This window comes from Balaenoptera borealis, assembly GCF_965194805.1.
Source record: "Balaenoptera borealis genome assembly, chromosome: 19".
In the NCBI taxonomy this organism is placed as follows: Eukaryota; Metazoa; Chordata; class Mammalia; order Artiodactyla; family Balaenopteridae; genus Balaenoptera; species Balaenoptera borealis.
Window position 1 is genome coordinate 1,694,205 of NC_138878.1, and position 16,100 is coordinate 1,710,304.

The window sequence follows — 16,100 nt, forward strand, 5'->3', positions numbered from 1 at the left end:
ACGTAGAAAAAGCCCAGAAGATTTCTAGAGATCTCTGGATGACGAATGTCTCCGGTTACTTGTACTGTCTTTGTCATTTTCATATCTTATCATCTTTCAAAAACAACATATATTACTTTTCTAAAAAGCAGGGAAAAAAATTACAGCTGACCCCAGAACAATGTGGGGGGTTTCGACCCTCCATGTGGTCAGGGATCCACACGTAACTGCTAGTGGGCCCCCCGTGAACGCAGCGCCCCCATATTCACGGCCCCCCGTGTGCAGACCGTACAACGCTGTCACATCTACTAGTGAACAGGCCACGTGTCACGGACCCGCGCAGTCTCAGCCCGAGTTGCTCAGGAGCCGCGGCACACCCGTTACCGTCCACGCGGAGGAGAGGAGCAGCGTCGAGGACGCACCTTCCGAGTTCAGGGTGATGAGGGTGACGTTGCTGCCGATGCTCTGACTTCCTGACTGTCCACAGTTGGAGACAGAGTCGCTGGCCTCGGACCCGCTCTCCCCGTCCTCATTGTGGCTGTCCTCCTGACCGGGCACCTTCACCACGATGGTGTTCTGCCGACGCCCGGGCACCGCGCTGCGCGGGAAACAGAGACACCAGCGGTGTGGTGAGAGCAGCACAGCAACACGCAGAGACGGTTCTGTACCCCGACGTTCTCCCCTTCACGTCTCAGAGAAGCTACCCCTGCACGCGCGCTGGGCCACCAGCCTTCCCTCAGCTCTTTCTACTCAGATTAATAGCAGGAAACAGTCTGTGGCTCCAAGAAACTGTATGAAACTTGAAACGTTTAAAAAAATGTTTACATCACAAAAGAAGTGAAATCACAACTCGCTGTGACCCAAGGCCTAGAACGCTGTCTTCTGATCAGGGAGGTGACCCTACAAAATGCTGACGTCTGACTCAGGGTGAGATTGAGGCCGTGTCCAAGGAAAGGCTGAGTGAGAGAAAGTATGTCTGCAGACCCAGACTGACTGCACCGATCCACTCCGTCCCGAGAGGTGTCCTGGAAATGACCCGGCCTGTGAAGACGCAGCTCTCGCTCCCAACTAGCCCGCCGACAGAAACCACTCGAGCGGGTTAAAAAAGCCAGTCGAGGATCTCCTGGGGGGTAGTCTTACCACCACAGGGGACCCTGACACAGAACAGTAAGACGCTGCCAGGAAACCAGAACACCCGCCAGCTCCAAAAAGTGCTCCATTACCTGGAGACACGCGATCGCCTTCTGAACGACCTTTTCGACTTCCTTCGAGACGCTGCCGCGCACGGGGAAGGGGAGGTAGCGCGAGGTCCCTGCTTGCCGAGGCAAACCCTGGGGGGCTCCATCCTGGGGGCTGGACCTCGCTAAACGCTCCAGACCTGGCCACGACTCCGCCCTCGTGGGCACGAGGCACACGGACCCTCTGCTGCTCTGCCGGCCCACGGCCTCGGCCCGGAGCGTCCACGGCCGGGCTCCTGGGGGTCTGGGGCCCTGGGGAACCCGGGCTACAGCCAGGAAGAAGCGGGACCGGCTGCAGGAGGGCCTGTGAGACTCGCCGGGAAGCAGCGCGGTGAGGCCGACGCTGGCGGGGCGCCAGCACACGAGAGGTGACGGTGCCCTCCACGCACTCCCGCCTCTGACCCAGGATACAGGTAAAGCGTCTCCAAAGAAAAAGGAGTGGAAAAGGCACCACCTCGAAACACCTCCACCACTTCGCCAACCAGAGGGGGCGTCGCCGACCCGACATGCTCGGACAGACAGACAGACAGACAGACAGATGGGAGTGAGGTGAGAGAATGGGATCCGCGGACCGTGGTGAGCACACAGGGCACCTCCCGCCAGCACACGCGGCAGTGGACACAGGCCGGGCCGTCCTCCCCAGACCCTGGCCACGGAGAACCCCGGGCCAAACGACACGGGCGCCCCAGGACGCCGCCCTGTCCCCGGGGCCCCGGCAGTGGCAGTGAGAGGTGGGGTGTCGTGCTACTGACTTGCTAATGATATTTTCCAGGGGATCCGGCGCCCTGCCGCTCAGGGGGTCTTCCATCTTGGCTACAACGGCGTTCTGCCGATCACTGTTCAGAATTACTGTAGTCTGGGGGACGACGCTAGGGAACAAAAGAATCACAGAAAAAAGAAGACCTTAACACGACAGCGTTCATTGTCAGAGCACAGAGTCATCAAAAGTCAGCGCCCACGCCCCGAGCTCCAGAGGGGAGGCCCCGGCAGGGCTGCGCAACGTGCACAAGTGACACCGGGCAAGGGCGAGCCGGGGGTGGGCTTCTTAATGGAGAGTGTCTAGTTCTGCTCCTTGCTGGCACTGTCAGGAGAGCCGGGTTAGGAATATTTACATCTTTACGGAGAAGAGACGGAGGTGTCACAGCTGTCACTGTGCAAGGTTTCTGAAGGAGCAGGTCTGCATGAAAAACAGCTTGAGACTTACTGCATCCGAGCGAATTCCCATCTGAAATCTAGGCTTTCGTGACCACTGTGCTTATCAGTTCCGTCCCAGGATGTGAGTGTCATGCACAGAAAGGGGCGAACACCTGCGGAGGGGCTGCGGGGCAACCGCCGGGCACTGACCTCTGGGTTCTGCTGGGCCAGTGCAGGAACCACAGCCAAGGGTCCGGGGACTTTGCTTCGAAGGGAAAGATGCTACAAAAGAATTGTGCCCCACCGGGGGCTCTTCCCGGAGGGAGACGTGTGTTTATTAATTTTTTTATTTTTTGAGACACGTGTTTAAACACGCAGGAGCCAACGGCTCGTCTCTAGGCACAACAGTCGTCGAGATTTTTTGCTCATTAACCTTCCAGCCCTCAGCGCTTCCCGCCGTGCTTTGTGCAGAAAGAACAGGCACTCGAGATGTACAGCAGTGTTACCTGAGAGCAATGTCATGCCTGGATCTCACTCTCCAAAAACCAACTCGCGGAAACCCTGATTTTACAGGAGGAAAGCTCATGAACCCAAAAGCACCCATGAGAACCCAGCCCCCCGTCCCAGCCACACCCTGTTAAATGTCCCCAAAATCAGAGGCACAAATGGCACCGTTTCATGCTGAAGTGAATGGCAGGACCACAGGGTATTTTCCTAAAATAGAAGCATAATCACCTGTATTCCACTCAAAGGCATTATCATTTTCTCAGCCGTGCTACTTAATCATCAGTGACACCTGAAATAACCCACCAAATCCTGACCACCTACCCACAGGTCAGGCACCACAAGTGACCAGGTGGCCTCTGACTTGGTACCGAGGTCACACACAGGGTACCCACACAAAGGCGTTCCCTCTCACCCCGATAGGACATCACGATGGACATGAGCACATTCAAGGTCTGAGATGTCTGCCGGAAATAAACAGGTTAAAATGGATTCATGCCAACATCCGGCAAAGTCGTTAGACTGAACATACCTCTGTTTCCTAAAGGACCTTAAGATCAAGGAAATGCTGGTCTGAGACAACCAGCTTCAAGCTGGAGCACAGGGAGCCTCGGGACGCCCGACCGTCGGGGGTCCCTGGGTGTACAGACCCCGCAGGGCCTCAATTCCCAGATGCCCTCCTTCCAGAACGTTCTATGTCCTAAAGATGATGCCCCAGGAGAGCACCTCTGGCCAATGTGGTTGTTCCCTTTCACAAAGCCTCCCCGCAATCATATTCAGGCACGCCGTCCATCCAGACGTAAGACAGCAGGCGCTCTGCGGGGGTCACTCCTTACCACTCGCCTCTAACGAAGCGCACGGAGGACCTACTTAGTGTTTCAGCTCACAGATCATCAAAGTAATCTGTGATGACAGACCACTAAGATTGCTGGCACACACCTGCAAGAAATGAGGACCTCCTTCATCTCCCACATATTTATCTATGTAAACAAAGTTTCTCAGAACTTCAAACTATAAAAACTGAAAACAGAAATGGAACCAACATTGAACCCTGCGTCATTTTAAGCGATAGATTACTCATAACCCTCCAGAGATTCAGGAATTAACTAACACTAAAGCCCCATCCATCTCAAGGGGAAATTCACAATACTGCATTGTTAAGAGTTAACTATAAACTGGTAATAATTTACCCTGTTTTGTTCAACTGTGTACTAAGAACCGTAATGAGACCTCAATCCAGAAGAGCTTTTTTTTTTTAACCCTCCAGGCCTCACGGTTACAGGAAATACATTTTCCAGCTTCAATTTCTATCCGTATTTCTGTTGCAAAGGAGTGTACCAGCCTGGTTGACAGGATAAAATTTTGTGAAGGAAATGAAATGGGAATGAAAGTTCAAAAAGCAAAAGGGACGATGTAAAATTGGACTGTCCAAAGCTTATTCATCAGGGGATTTTTTTTAATGGATGACGGTATTTAGATTATAACGGAAACATTTAAGTGGGCAATGAATCTGTTTTTAAATACCAATACTAATATTACAGAAAATACACCTTTCCACTAATGCGATTACGTCAACCTCAAATTGTACAACTTAATGTTTTGTTTTTCAAAAATTATGGAACATCCACATCACATTAAGAAGACAGCAGTAGTCACCCTGAGCGTCCGTGCGGAGCAACTGTCACAGCACGTCAGGGTCCTGCCGAGGCCGAATCACAGCCCCAGGTACCCAGTCAGACGCGACTCTGAGTGCTGCTGGGAAGGGGCTCTGCAGATGTGATAGAAAGTCCCAGTTGGTTGATGTTAAATTACTCGAGAGGCAGATCACCCTGGGTGGGCCTGGCCTGATCGGGTGAGAGCTTTAAAAGGCAGTTTAGGGGCTTCCCTGGCGGTCCAGTGGTTAGGACTCTGCGCTTCCACTGCAGGGGGCACAGGATCAACCCCGGGTTGGGGAACTAAGATCTCACATGCTGTGTGACACGGCCAAACTAAATAAATAAATTAAATATTTAAAAAAATAATAATAAAAGGCAGCTTAGGCTTCCCCTGATCTTGGAGACTCCAAACGGCTCTTGCCCATGGGGTGCCACCTGGTGACGGTGCCCCCTGCCTGTCCACCTGCCACACAGGCTGCACACGTGCTCGGCTGCCTCCACAGCCGTGTGAGCCAATTCCGCGTGGGAAGCCCCTTAGAGTGGGTGCTGGCTGTCCCCACACACACCCCTCCCACCGGTCCTGCTCCCCTGGGAATCCCGTGTAAGCTGCAGCGTGACACCGAGGGCGGGAAAGCGACACTGGGGCCCTGCTGGCACCGACCCCAGGCCTCGTTCAGATCGCACCAGTCTCCACGTGTGCCTGTCGTGCTGCCCCCCAGACACGCCCACCCTCCCTCCCCGGCGCGTCCCCGCACCCACTAACCTGCTCCCCGTCTACCGCTCGGACGCTCGGAGGATGTCACAGAGATGGGAGCATAGGGCGTGTGACCTCGGAGACGCCTCTGCTGACACCTCCCAGGCGGCCAGGCCCGAGCATGTGCCTAGGGGCACACTCGCATGTTTAACCTTTCACCCAGACGGGGGCTTTCGGGGTGTTTGCAGGTTTGGTTATTACAAACAAAGCTGCCATGGACATTCGTGTGGAGGTTCTGTGTGAACATGAGTTTCCATTTCTCTGGGATAAGTGCCCAGGAATGTGCTTCCTGCGCCACACGGTGAGGACATTTTAACTTCGAGAAATCCTTCCGATCTGTTTCCAGAGCTGCTGCCCCGTCTTACACGCCTACCAGCAGCGGCGAGAGGCCCGGGGTCTCCGCGCCCCGCTGGCATCTGGAGGGGTCCCTGTTGTGTCTAGCTGTCTCCTAGCCTCGTTTCCCTTGCTGAGCGTCTTTTCACGTGCTTACTCACCATCCACGTCTCCTCTCTGGTAAAATAGCTGTTTCTGTTTTCTGCCAACTTTCGAATTGGATTGTTTGACTTTTCACTGTTGAGTTTTGAGAGGTCTTTATTCTAGACATTCCACTAGTCCTTTATCAGCTATGTGGTTTGCAAACAGCTTCTCCTGGTCGGTAGCTTGTCTTTTCAGCTCCTAACAGGTCTTTAAAGGACAGTACGTTTTTAATCTTGATTGAGTCCACTTTCTCTTTTATGTTTCGTGGACAGTGCTTTTGGTGTGACTGTCTCAGAAGCCTCTGCCTCGCCCCAGGTCCCAAAGGTTTTCTCCTGTGTCTTCATCCCAAAGTTTTACAGTTTTACATTTTATGTTGCAATCTGTGATCCATTTTAAATCAATTGCTGTTCAAGGTGTGAGGTTTCCACCGAGGTTCATTTCTTTCATTTTGCCTGTGGAAACTGCTCCCGCCCCATTTGTTCAAAAAGCTGTCCTTCCTCCATCAAACTGCTTTTGCACCTTTGTCAAAATCTAGCCGGCATATTTGTGTGGGTCTATTTCTGGGCTCTCTATTCAGTTCCACTCATCAATTTATCTATTCCTCGGTCATTCTGGTTTTTAAAACTTTATGTGCTCAGTTCATTCTTTCACAATCTTAAACCATTATCTGTAACCTTTACTTAGAACTGAATGTCAGTTTTCAAAGTTCCTGTTAAATAAAAACTTAACCAAAAGGGAAAAGGGCAATGCCTAGACCTACAGACCATCCTGACTGTTTTAATTCTAAGATGAGGCTAATGTGCGAGCTGAACACTCCTGCCTAATTCTAAGATTATGCTAGTTACACACAGCTGAACACTCCTGCCTAAGTACATTATCATTCACAAGTAAAGCACACCCTACAGCTTGTGACCTGTGACCCCGTGCCGAGGGCTGCCCGCCCCGGCAGACAGTGACCGCGAGCGCAGGGCCCCCACCACCTCCGCGGAGCAGTCACGCGGGGGCCGCCCCCCTCAGGCAGGACTGCCCCAGGGCCCCGCGTGCAACAAAGCCTCAAAGCTGGAGCGGGCACCGTGGTACCTTCCCCGCGCAGACAGCCAACAGCCCGTGCAAGATCACACAGCTACTCAGTGGCAAAGGCAGGTTTGAGCCCAAAGTCCTCAAGTGGCAGAGCCAAAGTTCTTTACCAAAGTCAGTGAAGCCGGACCTGCACCCCACGACTCCCTGAGCGTCAGAATCTCCTGGGGAAGCGAGGGCCTGCCCGGAGAGCCTGGACTTCTCTTTTTTTAACAATTCCCCCAGGTGATCCTGATGGGTGCCCCTGGTTTAAAACAACACCAAGCACAAAATCCCCGCCCACTGCTCCCAGTAGCACCAGCTTCCCCCAGAGCCCACCCGGTCCAGCCCACTGTGCGACGTGACCTTCCGTCTGCTTTGTTCAGTGATGCGTCCCGGCTGCGCAGATGAGCGCCCAGGACACCGGCAAGCCTGTGTGTTCAAGGAGCAGCCTCAGATCTGAGGGGCAGCCTCGGGCTCACTCGGCTGGTCCATACGGTGAAAACCAAGAACAGAGCAGGCGCCCATAGACGCGAGGCCCAGAGCACAGCCCAGGATGCCGTCTACACTCGGGGCAACCTGCGTCCTGAGGGCTGACTGGGTGCGCCCAGCAGGCACCACGAGGCTGGCTGATGTCGGACGCTCGGGGAATGATGAGGGTTAGTGTTAGTGAGTTCTCACCCTCCCGGGGTCGCTGAAGATCAAGGAACACTAAGCACTCACACGCGTCATCCCCTCACAGCAACCCTCGCTTACGATTTTCATTCTCCTTTGACTGATGAAGAAACTGATGCTTAGAAAGAGTAGAATCTGCCCAAGGTCTCATCACGTACAGGTGACGCAGCCTGGATTCAAAACCAAGAATCTCTCATGCCCTTTGCCACTTGTCGGTGGAGAACAGGAATAATCCTATTTCAACTACTGCTACCACTTACCCTTTCAGTGCTGGGGATTTTAATGGTTTTATTTTGATGGATTTAAAACCAAATATCTTCAGCTTTCAGAGCTGTCCTGGGAAACATTTTCCAAGTTCACTTACAAAGTGGCCTTCAACTTCCCCTCAGTTTCAGGAAACTGCTTTGTGAGTAGGTCAGAACGCCCTGTGCTGCTGTCCTAAAACACCGACTCTTCTGCCCCTTGCTCATCAGTCCCACCATGTGACCATGGTTTGAATGGACACCGAGGCTGCCATCAGTGAACCAGCGGCCACGGGCGTGGCTCAGGGCGGGCGGGGGCAGGTCAGGCATGGGGTCAAACCCCACCAGCACTCCTTACGCTCCCTGGCGGAACGGGGTCCCTTGGGAAAAATCAGGTCTGTCCAAGCAGCACAGTCACCCCTTATTTCCAGTTTCCAAGGAGCAAGAAGAACATCCACAAGCGCTGACTGTGAGTTCTCTGAGCAAAAGCTCATCCGGGAGAGGAGACCCGCCACCACCCACAGCAACGCGCCATGGACACCAAGATGCTCTAGGGCTGGGGCCGGGCTGGCGCGTCCCGAGCGTCCACAAGTGGGCGTCCACACAGGCTGGGGGCACTGCCGTCTTAGGAGAAACTTCTAACCTTCCCAAGACAAGCCTAGGCGACTTAAAATGCCCAAAGGCGAGGCTGCGCGGCGGGGGGGCGGGGCCACGGTGTCTGCACCAACTCCCAGCCGGCAAAGCCAGCCTCCAGTGTGACCTGCGACCGCAACTGCGCACAGCACCGCGGTTCACAAGGAGCTGCCGCCTGCAGCCTGTTGTGAAAGGGACGCTCACGTACTGAGGTATGGGCATCACTCTGGCCCACACCTGCGTCAGCTGGACTTTGCGGCCTAGCGGACACTCACTGTACATATGCTTTAACCACTAAAGAAAAGGCCACAGTGCTCAGAAGCAGAGAGTGTCCATGCGAAAATACCACGAAATGCCCCCTCCCTGGGAGGCCGGTGCTGCTCCTCCTTCCACGGTAAGCGCCCCTTCCCAGGGGCCAAGGCCACGCCGGCTCGCTGTGCGCAGGCTGGTCTGTCCCGCGGGAACCCTGAAGCAGTGCGTGTGTCCCTGACCTGTCTGATGCTCCCTGTTCTGACAAGATATGAAACTGTGCTGAAAACCCTGCTTCTCTGGAGCAGTCTTCTGTGCTATAGTCCTTAGTTTCACTCACGAAAAACTCTTCTCTGTTCATATTATAGATTGTTTATTGATTATTTTCGTCAACACGTGAGTGAGGCAGTCAAGTCGGACATTATTTCTGCTCACACAGTGATGCCCAGGTTTTGTTTTCTGTGGTGGGGGAGGAGTTCCAGCCGAATATTAAAAAGTGTGTGGGGCTTCCCTGGTGGCGCAGTGGTTAAGAATCCGCCTGCCAATGCAGGGGACACGGGTTCGAGCCCTGGTCCGGGAAGATCCCACATGCCGCGGAGCAACTAAGCCCGTGTGCCACAACTACTGAGCCTGCGCTCTAGAGCCCGCGAGCCACAACTACTGAGCCTGCGCGTCACAACTACTGAGCCTGCGTGCCACAACTACTGAGCCTGCGAGCCACAACTACTGAGCCCACATGCCACAACGACTGAAGCCCACGCACCTACAGCCCGTGCTCCGCAACGAGAGAAACCACCGCAGTGAGAAGCCTGCGCACTGCAATGAAGGGGAGCCCCCACTCGCCACAACTAGAGAAAGTCCACGTGCAGCAATGAAGACACAACGCAACCAAAAATAAATAAATAAAATAAATCTTAAACAATAAATAAATACAAAAATAAAAATAAAAAGTGTGTGAAAGTGTTTGCCTTCCTCTCTCCTACCACTGAGCCTCACTACAGTATATCTGCTGACACTGATCCTTCTGCAATTCAAAATTGTCACTCATCCAGCTCAGTTTGGGAAGTGTGTATAATATTAATTTTCTGAGTTTCATGTAACCCTCTACTGACAGAAGCAAGCTCGCAAGAATCTCAAGTAATCCTCTTTTCTGCTTATGAGAATATGCCAGCAGGAGGGTAAGGCACATATCCTTGGCTTTCCACTTATAGTCCTGCCTCACATACAAGAACCGGGGTCCTAGTAAAATACGAAATTGTGTCCCACGTATTGTACTTACAAAAAGAAATTTTTTAACTTTTTTACCAGGATCCTAGAGTTTCAATAAGAGTAAAAAAAAGAGGGGTCGGGGGGACACTCCTCAGTTAAACAATAAAACCAGATGCCCCGAGGTCTTCACACCTGAGAGGCAGGTAGGCTGGGGTCCACCATGACCCCCTGCCCCCTTTCATAGGTGCACCTGTTCTGGGAGACGCCGCACAGCCAGGCTCCATTTCCGGGTGCCTTCCACGCAAAGGTAGCCCCGGGACAAGTGCTCACGCATCCCAGAGGCCTTAGGGGGTAGGATGGAGGGCACGGGGCCTCAGATCCCTGCGGGCAGAGCAGTGGGAGGACCAGAAATGCGACTCGGCACCAAGAACATGAGCAGGAGGCACAAGTCTCAGGGGTCCTGGGCTGTGGCAGTTCACGTAATCCAGCCAACACCCGAGCATCTAAACAGTCACTAACACTTGTCTTAAAGGGTTTATTTCTCTAGCTTGCAGGTTAAAGATTAAAAAGTCATAAAAACCAGGATCCAAAAAAATACTCTTAGGGATAAGAATAAATTAGCATTAAAACTTTGTTTCCAATATCAAAGGGGATGAGCAAAATACAGTGTAAAACCAATTCCCCCAAAATAACCAACTGCACCAGAGACATGGGGTAACCTGCTGCCACGAACGTCAAACCCCAGCTGCCTGGAGCCAACAGGGCCCAGAAGGCGTGGGATCCAACCCGCCCCCACCCCACAGAAGCCACAGCGCCCAGGACAGGACTCTGCAAGGGCGAAGCCACAGCCCCGAGCCAGCGGAAGGGCCGTGCGTCCCTTCTTCGCCTTCCCGAGGAGCTGCAGAGACGCCTGCTCACAGAAAGGCAGGCCTGGCACTGGGGGACGCCCCGGGCAGCCAGACCCTGGCGCCCACAGCTCCGACCCCAACGAAAGGAGAGAGGGCGCCTCGAGGACTGGGCAAGGGACGTCTTGCACAGCCCGAAAGGAAGCACTCGAACCAAACAAAAGACCCACAAGGTGGGGGGGGGGGGTGTCAAAGGCCACGGGAGCCCCCGAAGAGCACTCCCGCCGGCCACAGCTGGAGCAGCGTGAGCCCCAGCGTCCGCCCTGAGCCCAGTGCCTGAGGGGCGGACGCTCCCCGGGAGGCAGAGCGCGACCGCGGCTCCCTGAGCGGGGCTGGCGCAGGGCCCGGGGAGGACAGCGCCTGCGCAGAGGCCAGGCCTGCCGCCGCTCAGCCCCGGGACCCGCCTCCACACCACACGGGCCACGCCGCGCTGCACCCCAGCAGAGGCGGTGGGAGGCCTTCACCTCTGCGACCGCCCTCCCCAAGCCACCAGGGGCACCCCACGAGACACCTGACCAGCGCACCCCAAAAAGCCATACAGACAAGGGGCTGAGTAAGTGCCACAGGCCAGGAGCCCGCGGAGACTCAGCAACTGAATGTCACGTGGGCCTACAGTGAAGAGAGAATATTATACAAATAAACTCCAGAGTTTCAACAAACAGGAAATCTCCTGAGGGACACAAATCAAACAACACCGCCTCAAGAAGTTCCACGTTTATTAAAGTTCTGTATTTATTAAGGAGACTGAATTCATAATTAAAACCTAGGCCAGATGTCTGCACTGGCAAACTCTACCAGATAGTTAAGGAAGAAATGAAACTAATCCTATAGAAACACTTTGAGAAAACAGACGATGGGGCTTCCCTGATGGCACAGTGGTTAAGAATCCACCTGCCAATGCAGGGGACACGGGTTCGAGCCCTGGTCCTGGAAGATCCCACATGCCTCAGAGCAACTAAGCCTGTGTGCCGAAACTACTGAGCCTGCACTCTAGGGCCTGTGAGCCACAACTACTGAGCCCACGTGCCACAACTACTGAAGCCCGCGTGCCTAGAGCCCATGCTCTGCAACAGGAGAAGCCACCGCAATGAGAAGCCCGTGCACCACAACGAAGAGTAGCCCCCGCTCGCCGCAACTAGAGAAAGCCCAGGCGCAGCAACGAAGACCCAACGCAGCCAAAAATAAATAAATTAATTAATTAATTAATTACTTTTTTAAAAAAAACGGACAATGAGCTCACCTTCTGAGGCGAGCATTATCCTGATAACAAAACAGATAAAGACACGTCAAGAAAGAAAACTACAGACTAATACAGTCCATGAACAGAGATGCAAAAATCCTCAACCAGATATTAGCCATCACTCCAAAAACATAAAAAGGTACTACCCTATGATCAAGTCAGGTTTTATTACGACAGAAATGCAAGGCTGCTTTAGTATCCAAAATCAATCAGTATAATTCACCGTAGAAACAGAATCAAGAAGAAAAACCAGGGCTTCCCTGGTGGCGCAGTGGTTGATAATCTGCCTGCCAATGCAGGGGACACGGGTTCGAGCCCTGGTCTGGGAAGATCCCACATGCCGCGGAGCAACTAGGCCCGTGAGCCACAACTACTGAGCCTGCGCGTCTGGAGCCCGTGCTCAGCAACAAGAGAGGCCGCGATAGTGAGAGGCCCGCGCACCGCGATGAAGAGTGGCCCCCGCTCGCCGCAACTAGAGGAAGCCCTCGCACAGAAACGAAGACCCAACACAGCCATAAATAAATAAATTAATTAATTAAAAAAAAAAAAAAGAAGAAGAAAAACCAAATGTCATCTCAAGTAGGTACATAAAAAGCATGTAAAAATTCAATGCCTGCTCAGGACAAAAACTCTCACAAAATAAGGAATCTAAGGGAAATTCTTCAACCAGATAAAGAGCAGCCATGAAAAATTTACAGCTAACATCACACTTAAGGGTGAAAGGTTGGATGCTTTCACTCAAAGACCAGAAATAAGGTAAAAATATTTTTTAAAAAGTATACACTGAAATGGAGATCCTAGCCAGTGCAGCAAAGTAAGAAAAGGTACAGAACTTTGAGAGGAAGTAAAACTTTTTTAAAACCCTACTGAAAAGCTACTAAAACAAGTGAATTTAGAAATAATTCAGAATAAAGGTCAGCAGAGAAAAGTCTACTGTATTTCTATATACTACCAATGAACATGCAGAAGTTAAAATTTAAAACACAATACCATGTATCAGAGCATCTAAAAGGGTGAAGTACTTAGAGATAAATTTAACAAATGCACGTAAGAGATTTACAATGAAAACTGTAAGACACTGCTGAGAGGGACTGAAGACCTGCGAATACGGAGAGGTGTACCTCGTGCGTGGGTCAGAAGACTCAGTGGTGTTAGGATGGCAGTTCTCTCCAAGTGGGTCTTCAGAGTCAGCACAACCCCAATCATGAGGCATGAGTTATCCTAAAACTAGCGAGGTACTCCAAATTATGAGAATGTGCATGATCTATTAAAACTTTTGACTATATCTGCTTCGGTGATTAGACTGTATCTCTAATCTGTAGTCATGAGGTTAACAATCCCCTAAATGGTATGTATGTAAACTGTATGTTTTCTTTGATCGGTAGCCCTGACATGTACAGGGTATCAGGATTAGGCCACCAGAAATGTGCAGCTGTGAAAGGTAACCAACACCAGTCAGGAAAAGAAGTCATATGTACACAAAATTAAACAGAAATCGCAAAATTCAAAATTCGATAAGGAAAGGATGAAACAAATCCCTCATGGCTAAAACCAAACCATTTCTTCACAATTCAAACAACCCTATCCTGTCACAGTCCAAAGCCTATGAAATGCTGTACTTTTGGCCTTAAACTCTGAACGATATGACCACCCGGAGACTCTGGGGCTGCACTGCCAGAACCGAGACGCCCAGGAGGAGGCCCCTCTTTACCCAGGAGCCATGAGGGCTCAAAAAACCAGAACAGCCTTTCCACAAACATCCATCAACATTCTTTTTTTTTTAAAGACCCTCTGGGAAATAAAACAAAGAATCAGCAATCAGCATATTAGAGGGAATTTAAATAATTTAATAATTTAAATAATTTTTTGATCAAATAGTTCAATTCTCTGTGGGTGGATAACCAGCTTAGAGGAAAAGAAAGAAGAAAACTTTCCCCTTACATGTAAACTTTCATCTTACATGACACATGTCTCTGAAAGAAAAACTTTAAAAGAAATCACTTTTTTTTTTTTTTTCAGTTTTGAGTATTAAAAGAAGCCTCTCGGGGGCTTCCCTGGTGGCGCGGTGGTTAAGAATCCGCCTGCCAATGCAGGGGACACGGGTTCAAACCCTGGTCCGGGAAGATCCCACATGCCACGGAGCAACCAAGCCCGTGCGCCACAACTACCGAGCCTGTGCTCTAGAGCCCGCGAGCCACAACTACTGAGCCTGTGCGCCTAGAGCCCGTGCTGCACAACAAGAGAAGCCACCACAGTGAGAAGCCCGCGCACCACAACGAAGAGTAGCCCCCGCTCGCCGCAACTAGAGAAAAGACCACACACAGCAACAAAGAACCAATGCAGCCAAAAATAAATAAATAAAATAAATAAATTTATTAAAAAAAAAAAAAAAGAAGCCTCTCGGGACTTTGCTGGTGGTCCAATGGGTAAGACTCCGCGCTCCCAATGCAGGGGGCCCGGGTTCAATCCCTGGTCGGGGAACTAGATCCCACATGCATGCCACAACTAAGAGTCCACATGCCGCAAGGAAGAAGCCCGCATGCCACAACTAAGAAGCCCACACACTGCAACTAAGAGCCCTCGTGCCGCAATTAAAAGATCCCACATGCCTCAACGAAGACCTGTGTGCTGCAACTAAGACCCGGCACAGCCAAAATAAATAAATAAATAAATAAATAAATAAATATTAAGGAGGGAAAAAAAGAAGCCTCTGATGCATTACAATTGTTTTAAAATTATAGGAACACACTAAAGCTTTAAAAGAAATGTTTAAGCTTTTACATCTAAAAATTTGTTACATGTCAATAATATCTCAATAAATAAACCATTTGTACATTAAAAAATAAAGAAAAGAGGGACTTCCCTGGTGGTCCAGTGGTTAAGAATCTGCCTTCCAGTGTAGGGGACGTGGGTTTGATCCCTGGTTGGGGAACTAAGATCCCACGTGCTGCAGGGCAACTACTGAGCCCGCATGCTCTGGAGCCCATGCGCCACAATTAGAGAGCCCACGCACCACAACTACTGAGCCCACGCGCTCTGGAGCCCATGTGCCACAACTAGAGAGAAGCCCGCATGCCGCAATGAAGAGCCCGCACGCCACAACTAAGACTAGAAAAATAAATAAATATTAAAATATATATATATATATAAAACAAAAAAAAGAATAAAAATCAATTGCTTTTAAAAGAAACACAGGGTTTCCCTGGTGGCGCAGTGCTTAAGAGTCCGCCTGCCAATGCAGGGGACACGGGTTCGAGCCCTGGTCTGGGAAGATCCCACATGCCGCGGAGCGACTAAGCCCGTGCGCCACAACTACTGAGCCTGCGCTCAAGAGCCCGCGAGCCACAACGACTGAAGCCCGCGCGCCTAGAGCCGGTGCTCCGCAACGGGAGAGGCCGCCGCAATGAGAGGCCCGCGCACCGCAACAAAGAGTAGACCCTGCTCGCTGCAACTGGAGAAAGCCCGCGCCCAGCAACGAAGACCCGACTCAGCCAAAAATAAAAATAAATAAATAAAAGAAACACAAGCATTTTTCTAGTTAATCAGTATGTTCAGTTCATGAAAACGAACAAACCTGAACCAGCTGGCTTTGCGTCACTCTCAGTAATCTGGCTCCACAGGACCCCGCTGGGCAGCAGGGACAGCTCCCTGGGCCCCCACACTGCACATGGGCACTCGCACTGGCCTCCCAGAGGGCATCTACCAGGACAGCAACCCAGGTGGACCTGCACCCCAGGCTCAGCTCGGTCCTGCCTACTGCCCGTCCTTCAAGTGGCTGTGCCTGGCCTCAAGAAGCTCAGAAAACGGGGTTTTACATTAATCATATAAACGTCCCTGTCCACACACTTGATCCCGTCACGCCACACAATTCAATGGAGGCCATTCCTGAAATGCTCACGAGGGCACTTAAAGGGTGAGCTGCCAGGTACTGAGTTGTGCAGCTCGTCACAGAAAGCTTCGGTGCCTGCCCCTTCCAATGCCAGCGCGACACAGCTTTAGGGTTGAAACCTCACGTCGCTACACCTAGGATCACAATGAGGCAAAATCCCAATTTACGGCACACTCACAAGGAGGAAAAAAAGCACCCACCTAAAAGAATTCAAGTCCATTTTTCTTTTTCCCAAGTAGAACACTATTGCTGAATGAAACC

The 16,100-nt window shown here is 51.6% G+C and overlaps 1 protein-coding gene across 9 annotated transcripts in view; it reads right to left on the minus strand.

Annotated features, from left to right (window-relative positions):
* Window positions 1-16,100, minus strand: part of BANP (BTG3 associated nuclear protein) — a 103,529-nt gene that overhangs the window by 50,348 nt on the left and 37,081 nt on the right. For 7 of the 9 annotated variants that reach the window (XM_082368722.1, XM_082368717.1, XM_082368718.1 and 4 more), the window contains 2 exons: window positions 1,970-2,086; window positions 402-577 (listed from right to left, as the gene is read on the minus strand). In XM_082368722.1, coding sequence (XP_082224848.1) covers window positions 402-577; window positions 1,970-2,086 — 293 coding nt within the window. The remainder of the gene's footprint in view (window positions 1-401; window positions 578-1,969; window positions 2,087-16,100) is intronic. The other 2 variants (XM_082368724.1, XM_082368723.1) reach the window with 1 other exon arrangement.